This window comes from Danio rerio, chromosome 21 (assembly GCF_052040795.2).
Source record: "Danio rerio strain M-AB ecotype USA chromosome 21, GRCz13ab, whole genome shotgun sequence".
Lineage (NCBI taxonomy): Eukaryota > Metazoa > Chordata > Actinopteri > Cypriniformes > Danionidae > Danio > Danio rerio.
In genome coordinates, this window is record NC_141041.1 from 45,650,209 (window position 1) to 45,660,000 (window position 9,792).

General features: G+C 37.4%; 2 protein-coding genes across 3 annotated transcripts in view; both read right to left on the reverse strand.

The window, feature by feature from the left end:
* Nucleotides 1-8,830, reverse strand: part of apbb3 (amyloid beta precursor protein binding family B member 3) — a 67,008-nt gene extending 58,178 nt beyond the window's left edge. For both annotated transcript variants that reach the window (XR_015520745.1, XM_087301946.1), the window contains exon 1: nt 8,351-8,830. Coding sequence is in view for 1 of the 2 variants with exons in the window: in XM_087301946.1 (XP_087158072.1) it covers nt 8,351-8,399 (49 nt within the window). In the remaining variant the exon portion in view is untranslated. The remainder of the gene's footprint in view (nt 1-8,350) is intronic.
* Nucleotides 1-9,792, reverse strand: part of pcyt1bb (phosphate cytidylyltransferase 1B, choline b) — a 658,357-nt gene that overhangs the window by 169,825 nt on the left and 478,740 nt on the right. The gene's annotated exons all lie outside the window — the stretch shown is intronic.

Below are 9,792 nucleotides of genomic sequence, written 5' to 3' on the forward strand. Positions count from 1 at the left end.
GAAAATTCTCTTGCGAGTGCCATTTGCGTCTGTTGTTCTCACATAAATCCACCAGAGGCCGATGTCAACTGTCAATAGCCCCTTTCACACAGTGATACCGGTAAATATCTGGAAAATTTCCGGAACGACTTTACCGGTATATTCAAAAAAGCGCTGTTCACACAGGCGAGGACGTTACGGAAATTTTCCGGAAAAGAGCATTCACACATCCATTCCAAAATACCGGTAAATTCTGACATCATTCACCACAAATGAGCTTTAAACGGCTGCGCTTGTATTTGTAAACATTTGACTAAATTACAAACTCTGTGGATGATCAATATTGTGAACAACTTTCGCAGGATCACTTTCGCATGTCGAGATGTTCATAATATGTGCGTGTGCAGGCGCTCACAGGCTGTTTCACAGGCACACGCAAAGTTTAAAGGTAAACAAACAACGGCTTATCATAAGCATCTCATCGATGATTATTTACACAGTTGGCATTAAGAAGAACATATAAACGTGATCTGACTAACAGCTAAATGTGTCTGGAAAAATATTTGAAGGCTTTTCTCATAAACCGCGCGGACGTAAATGCGTCTGACTGTTGTGATTGGCTAAAGCAGAAGTCTTACGTCAGCACGTTCTAGACGTGCACGCGCTTATTCCGGCAATCTTCCGTCTGCATTCACACAGCGCAGCATTCCGGCAAATTACCAGTAATGTTACAACTTCTCTTTCCGGAAAATAGCCAGAACGAATTTACCGGTATTTTCAAAAAGGACCTGTTCACACATACAACCTTTCCGGAAAATTGCCGATAATTTTCCGGAAAGGTCTGTATGTGTGAAAGGGGCTTATGTCTCACTGTGTTAAGTTTCTTTGCCGATGTTTGGGGTCTATGCCGGAAATGCATGCAATGCTATTTTAGCAGTAGCTTTACAACAAAGGTAGAAAGAGGTAGAACCTGATGAACATCAACAAGCCAACTGATAACTTTAAAAGTATAACTTTAAACATAAAGTAAACGCAAAACAAAAGTATCCTTCTGGAGCTACTCCACAGCATTCAACACTTAAGGCTGATTTATACATCTGCGTCAAACGCTGGCGTATGCTACGGCGCTGACGCATAGCCCTTCGCCTTGGCCGTCGGCCTCGCACCTCTCAAAAAATGTAACTACACGAGTTCTGTGATTGGTCATCTTGGTAGCGCTGACAAGTCCCGTGAAGGAGCTCCGGATGGAAAGTTTTGTTTTGTGTTTACCTCATGGTTAAAGTTGTTGCACGTCCGCCTGTTCCTGCCTCAAAATGAGCGAGTTTGAGCCACTTGTACATCCAGGAAGTGTTAAGGAAAAGCAAAACAGCAGCGAAGAAACTCGACACAGAGGAACATTTACACCTCACTGCCAACTAGCACTTCGGAAGTGTTAATGCACACCAACAGAGACAGCGCGCAGAAGTATAAATGCACAGCTACGTGCGTTGCATGCACCGTTGGTTACGCCGGTCACTTGACGCAGAAGTATAAACCAGGCTTTATTAAACACTTGCTCCACTGGCCTCGGTTCACTCTCATTGCGCTCGGCTCTGCCCGTCCTCATCGCCACAACCTAGCTGAACAATGACAGATCTTGCACTCTGCACCATCACGATTTGTACATTTTTGTAAAGTGCGCATCAGGGTATGGTAAAGTGTACACAACACCTGACCTACAACGTGCACTTATTACAGAAGAATAAATTGGCCTTTAGGTGCTAGACCATCTCTGGACACCAAGAGTATAAGTTTTGGACTAACTGGCAGTTGTTAATGGTTAGGGAACTGGACATGCAATCGAAAGGTTTGCCAGTTTCCCAGTTCCGGCAGGAATTAATGGTGGGGGTGTGAATGATCCGAACTCTCTACATCTTTGATATCCAGCTGAGGAGCCCCTGAGCAAGGCCTTCCAAAGGTAAAGAACAAACATCTGGATGTGCAATTAACAGAGAGATCACAGCACTCATAACTCTTGCTTTGGACTGCTCTTAAAACTGGGTTATACCCTCCCTTACTACAGGCATAAGATGCATCACACTATAGTGAAATCTGACACAATAGCAAAATGTGCATGTGGAAATCTTTCATTTTCAAGTTCCTTTCAATAGCAAAGTTCTGAAAGAAACATTTACAGTTTACATTGCCAAATGGTCCATTGTCTTTTCTTTCACAGCATTTAAAATATAACTTACACAAGCTAAACCAAGCAGCTTTCTGTTGTTCATAGTACACAAACTTCAACATGGATTCCTGCAAAAATTATTGGATTTTAACCACAAACATGATCAAACAATAGTAAGGGTTTGTTCTGACAGCAATGTACTAAAAATGGAAAAGTTTCACAACATTGTCAAAATGATCCGTGTCAGAGAACCACAAAATGACAAAAATAATATTAGATTATGCATGTCAATGCAGTAATAAGCAATCTGTTACAAAATTATCATGTAATCTGCCATATTTGCACGCCTACAATCTGAACACATAAAATGAATGTGCATGATGTATTCTTTTTCCCAAAAAACACCTCATTAATTAATTAATTAATTAATTAATTAATTCATTCATTCATTCATTCATTCATTCCTTCCTTCCTTCCTTCCTTCATTCATTCATCCATTCATTCATTCATTCATTGCTTCATTTGTTCATTCATTACTTCATTCATTCTTCCTTCCTTCATTCATTCATTCATTCCTACATTCATTCATTCATTTATTCATTCATTCCTTCCTTCATTCATTCCTTCATTCCTTCATTCATTCATTCCTTCATTCATTCATTCATTCCTTCATTCATTCATTCATTCATTCCTTCATTCATTCATTACTTCATTCATTCATTCATTCATTCCTTCGTTTATTTTTCTTTAGCTTAGTCCCTTTTTCAATCAGGAGCTAAACTGCCAATATCCAGCATATGTTTTACGCATAAGATGCCCTTCCAGCTGCAACCCAGCACTGGGAAACACTCATTCACACTCATACACTATGGACAATTTAGTTTATTCAATTTACAAATAGCGCATGTCTTTGGATTGTGGGGGAAACCCCGTGACCTTCTTGCTGTGAGGCAACAGCGCTATCCACTGTGCAATCGTGCCACTCCGGACACTAATTTGAAAGTAAAAAATTTCAGGCCTCCAAAACAGTTGTTATGTAAGTGAACTGTCAGAATGTTTTCCAATTATAGTAAATAGTATAAACATACCTTACATGTGACTAGACTTTTAGCATTGCTACTGTGTTGCCAAATATATCGAATGTGAACAAAGCTGCGTACACTTTTGCAGTATATTAGCATATATTTATTTATATTTATATTTGCCATAAGCAAAGCAGTGGCGCAGTAGGTAGTGCTGTCGCCTCACAGCAAGAAGGTCGCTGGGTCGCTGGTTCGAGCCTTGGCTCAGTTGGCATTTCTGTGTGGAGTTTGCATGTTCTCCATGCCTTCGCAAGGGTTTCCTCCGGGTGCTCCGGTTTCCCCTATACAGTCCAAAGACATGCGGTACAGGTGAATTGGGTAGGCTAAATTGTCCGTAGTGTGTGAGTGTGTGTGTGAATGTGTGTATTTCCCAGAGATGGGTTGCAGCTGGAAGGGCATCTGCTGCGTAAAAACTTGCTGGATAAGTTGGCGGTTCATTCCGCTGTGGCGACCCCGGATTAATAAAGGGACTAAGCCGACAAGAGAATGAATGAATGAATATTTGCCATAAGGCAAAGCACCAACTTGCACTCAATACCAGGTTTTTGCTACTTTTGTTGAATAAAATAAGCAAACAATGTAAATAAAATATGACAACAAGACGCTGCACTGCCAGAAACTTAGTGAATGAGTTTTTCATAACAAAGATTAATTCACAAACGAATCGCTCCCTCCGTTACAATGAGAAGTGAACGCGGGAGAGGGGGTGTGTTTTAGGATACGAATTCGATCAAATTTAACAAAGAGGAAGGATAGTACATTTCCATGCACACAAACAGATGCTTCTGTCAGGAATGCAGGACTGCAGAAAAGTGATGTCTAATTATAAATTTCGTAATTTAAAAAAAAAAACAATTTGCATAATGACCACCGGGAAAACTCCCGATCATAAATATTTGTATATATGTGCATATATACATATATATCTGGCTCTGGATGGCCACAGTCCTCCATTGCAGCTTGGTCCCACATTCATTTCAAAGGAGCTCTACCCTGTACTAAAATGGCGGCTCTATTGACACACACCTTCCAATAGACAACAACAGGGTAGGCAACATCTAATGTAAATATCTATGTTTTCATGCAAAGGAAGCAGGAGTTATGTCGGAAAAATAAGACAGCTCAAATACATCTATGTTTGAATACTATTGGAAAAAAAGGGAGAAGGAGCGATGAGCGAGAAGATAATTGAAGCTACGTCAAAAAAAAGAAAAAAAAGAAAACATAATCCCAGTGACGTTATGTCAGTGGTCAGATAATCTCAGTGCTGTTATGTCCGTGTGAGGTCAGACTGGGAAGATTAAGACTCGAGGTGGATCTAATTGTCCATCTGGGACTTAATCCATGCGCCTTCAATAAATCAGGAAGGAAGACACAGCATTTCCTTTTAAGCATGCTTATGAAGACGTCTTCACAGGATGGCAGACAGTATTTCAGCTACCGAAAGCACAACAATATTGATGAAACAAGAAAAATTTGACTCAAATGCAATCAATTCCTGTATATTTACAGAAGCCCCTGCCCTCAGCGTACAGTCAGCACCAATCAGCATTGTGTCTGAACGCTTACTGTCTTTGCCTTTGCAATTCCAGAAGCTGCTCCATCATTCACTGTCTCTCATACACAGACAACAGACAAACACACCCTTTGTCACACACACACATACACACCTCCTCTCTGTGTTTATCGGAAGTTATTTTAAGAGCGATGACGTGGAGAGGACGCGTCGAGGACAATTTCTGCCTACGTACAGCTGGGTATTTGGTATATAATGTGTCCTTTTTTATATATTATATATATTTATACTATATATATATATATATATATATATATATATATATATATATATATATATATATATATATATATATGTATTTTAATATGTTTATATATTATAAACATCACAATTTAAGGTTAAAATTCACATCAACGTATAATACAAGCTTACTTTATAATCTTATTTATGGGTGTATTTCACTGGTTCTGAGTTGGAACATTATTATTACTTATTACTTAATTTTTAATATTATTGGTACATTGTTTTTGTTTTTAAATAAAATCAAAATCACTTAAATCAAAATTATTTTGTCAGTTATAATATATTATAATTAATTACTCATAGTTAAATGAAAAATAAATGCTCTTTAAAAGAAATTTAGATGATAATTTTACTACACCACATCTCAATCGCTATTCTGTGAACAGAATACGGAAATTACATGATTCAATGTGATGGTTTTCTGGTCAACAGCCTAAGATCACAATAATATCATTTTATAAAAAATAAAGCCATGAATTTTTGTTTGCGCTCTTTATGATTTGGAGCATCGAGAAAAATTCAATCACAGACATTTCTGTTGACCTGTTTCTGTTGAAAGAAATTCAAGGGCATTATCAATGGTTATCAACTGATAGATATGGGCCAGTAGGGGTCTTCGCCACGTACTAGTAGGCGCAAAGGCTGTTATCATCCATTCATTCATTCATTTTCTTGTCAGCTTAGTACTTTTATTAATCCGGGGTCGCCACAGCGGAATGAACTGCCAACTTATCCAGCAGGTTTTTACGCAGCGGATGCCCTTTCAGCCACAACCTATCTCTGGGAAACATCCACACACACATCCACACAAACAATCCGGACAATTTAGCCAACCCAATTCACCTGTACCGCATGTCTTTGGACTGTGGGGGAAACTGGAGCACCCGAAGGAAACCCACGCGAAGGCAGGGAGAACGTGCAAAGTCCACACGGATACCCCAACTGAGCCAAGGTTCGAACCAGCCTGTGAGGCGACAGCACTACCTATTGTGCCACTGCCTCGCCCATGTTTAATAATGTGTTGAAAAAATATTCTCTCCGTTAAACAGAAATTCGTAAAAAAAAAAAACATAGAGTTTAAGAATTCTGACTTCAACTATATATTTAATTTAATTAATTAACCCTCTACTGCACGGCGTAACCATATGGTAACATGATACTCATGTTCATTTCCCTGCCACTGTTTCTTTAAGGCCGACATATTTTTATTATTTTTTTTTTGTTGAAAAAAAAAAGACCTTAGAGTAGCCAATGATGTGCTTTGGTTAAGTCACATGACATGCAGTGTTTTTCTGTAGCGTGATTTCTGACAGACTGCCGTTTATTGTCGAGTAGTTGCTAAATGCAAATGTAAACGTCAGTAAAAGCAAAGGATCAAATTATGTCAGATTCACAAAACAATCTGAAACATCACCTCCAGTAAGTTATGATGACATATTCACAACTCAAATTTAAAAAAAAAATCTAATTAGTTTTTTGTAAATCAATCAAATGTGTTACCAAATGGAAACACGGTGCAATAGTGGAACATGCAATATAGCAATGGGTTAGCTAGCTAGCAAGGTCACCTGTGAACTTTTAAGTTGTAACAATAACAACATGAATGCTAGTAATATAATGTTGATTATTCATGTGTTAATGGCATTTGCATAGGGCTAAAATCTAGTTTTAATGACAATACTACTTTTGAACAGATATCAATGAACAGTGTATTAGCGAGCACCACCATGTTCTGTGGTAACTTAAAGAAGAAAAGAACAGAACTGACTATTCCTGCAGATGAAAGTGAGGGTGAGATGGGTTTTAGTGACCATGAGAAGGATGCAGACTGGACAGTGGATAGAGACAGTTCAGGTAAGAGACAGATAAGACAGGCGTAGTATAGTATATAGTATAATATATATAAACATTGTTAGCTAGTAGCTACATCATTCTGATGCATCTGGATATACTAGACTTGTTATTTATTTGTTATAATATTTACTGGAGAAAATATTTATATTTACTGTATGTTGTATATATGATAATACAATATTATAATTGTTTTCAATAATATTCAGCAAAAAAAGAATAGAATAAATGAAAGCTGTTGGAATATGAGTTGTGGTAAAGTATGTATAAGGTGTTATTTATAAGTTCTGTGTTAAAGCTCATAATGCTGCAACACCAATTAAATTATTTCAAACAAAACAATTATTAATTATAAGGAAAGTTTTACACTTGAAATTTCTCAGGTAGATCCACTGTCGGACGTTGTTGCCAGATGGCAACATTTCATAAAGTACCTTAAAATTTTTTTTTAATATATATATATAAATATATATATATATATATATATATATATATATATATATATATATATATATATATATGTATATATATATATATATATATATATATATATATATATATATATGAATATATATATATATATATATATATATATATATATATATATATATATATATATGAATATATATATATATATATATATATATATATATATATATATATATATATATATATATATATATATATATATATATATATATTTATTTATTTATTTTTTTTTTTTACAGCACTTCAAATATCGAGTCAAATATTTTTTTACAGGTTTATCATAATGCGTGCGGTAGAGGGTTAATTTTTTTTTTTTTCGTTTTTGTTTTTTGTTGTTTTTATAATTATTATAATTATGTACATTGCTATGTTTCTCCAAATACTTGTAATTTTAGACTGAAGTGATCGACAGCTTTGTTTTGTTCTCTTCTAGGGGTTGAAGGGTTTGTAAATGGATTTAATTGAAAATTTATAAAAAATATTCAAACAAAAAAAGGAGTTTACTGGTTTATCTAGTGCCTCGTGATGTGAGTTAAATTATGCTGCTCTGTTTCTATAAACTAATCCTCCAACAGATGCATAATCCCAACAAAACCACACAGGTCACATACACACTGTCCATGAATGTATGAGTTTAGCCCTGGTCTCCAGCAAAAAAACGACGCATTTTCAATAATATCAACAGGCCAACTTTTTAGAGTTCGGGATTTGAGTGTGATTAATCTGTATAATTAATTACATTTCACTAAGTGTGTCAAAAGAAGGGTCTTCAAACAGCTGGGTGGGTCTAGTATGACAGAGCACCTGTAATTAAAGTACATTAGCGAGCATGTAAACAATCCTGTAGCTGAAGGGAAACTCTTTTCTGCTTACTCTGACCGCTCCAGCCTGCACTGCACAAAAGTGGAGAGAGCAGTGAGGCAGAACAAAGAAGAGGAGAAAGAGTAAATGCATTCATGCACCTACCATCATAGTTGACGATGATGATGGCGAGCATGTAATCCTTGCCCAGCATGGTGTCTTGCCGAAAGCCCCCCGAGGTTAGCTCAGATGCATTCCAGTCCAAAGCGTCCCAGCACCACCGACAAACTCTGCGGCACACACTCACACACAGGGTGACCACTGCACTCAGTGCCAAACAGCAGGAGATACACTCGCATGCCAAGAGGATTAAAGCCCACACTCTTCTTCTCTCTCCGTTTATCTCCTCCCTCAGGTAATTTCACTGCTGTCTAATCAGCAGCATCTCTGTCTTTTTGTCTGAGGCTTGTGGAATTAAGCTCTTCTGTTGTCTATTGTGTTCACTGTCGTTCCATCAAGCTGAGAGTAACGTAGATTCTCTCTTTTTCTCTGTCCATCAATGCGTCTCTCTCTCTCTGGATTCTGTAATTCAGTAATGCCTGCAGCGATTCTCCCTCCTTCACCCCATCGCTCGCTCTCTTTGCCCCCACCGAGCTCATGGTGGTGCCTTAAGGATGGCTGAACATACAGCTGACGAAGGCAAACACAGCCATCCACTCCCTATAATAATAATAATAATAATAATAATAATAATAATAATGCAGGTGGCAATATTTTAAATGGAGGGCAGCTTTATATATGTACTATATACACACAGCTGAGATTAGTATTGTACTGTTCATTAATCAAACTGTGACGTGTTTCTGAGAGGAATTAGTGTCTCCAATCTGTTCCACACAATGAGGCAGAGAATCAGCATCTGTAAAGTGTGAAGCAAATTCATTTCTGACACTTGGTTTTCATCATATTCATATTCAACCCACCTTTTATTTTAGGCTATACCTCAAAATGTGCTTTTGGAGATTATGTATTTTATGCTACGAGAGGAATTGTGTGTTAAAATTTAGTGTAACAGCTTTATAACAGGCTTCTGGAAAAAAAATTGCACACACGCGTTTCACAATTAGCAAGCTTAACGCCGAGGCGTTTGTTACGTTAAACGTTATAACATAAACATAAGTCATGCAGCCGTACGGGAACTCTTCGTTTGTGGTCAGTAAAGGAGCTGAGCATGTGTGAGCGTTTTGTTGGTCCACCTTAATTCCTGCCGTCATGAAGTCGAGTGAAGTCCGTCATCGTCCAGCCTCCGTTTGCATCATTCCTCCGGTTGCCGTGGCAACGACTTCTCTGTCGCGAGCGTCTGTCTGCTTCTGCCCTGGCACAAACACAAAGACTTCGCACATTTCAGTCTAATAATAATGTCGAATTAACACCTAAACGTATTTTATGTATATATGTCTAACCTACAATTTATTGAGGTTATGACAGAATTCTGGGAGTTTTTTCCTAACCAAATTAAAATAAAAATCCAAACGCTTAAAAGATTAAATCAAATGCTCAAACTATAAATCAAATCCTCAAACCGACATCGCAAATGATGAATCAAA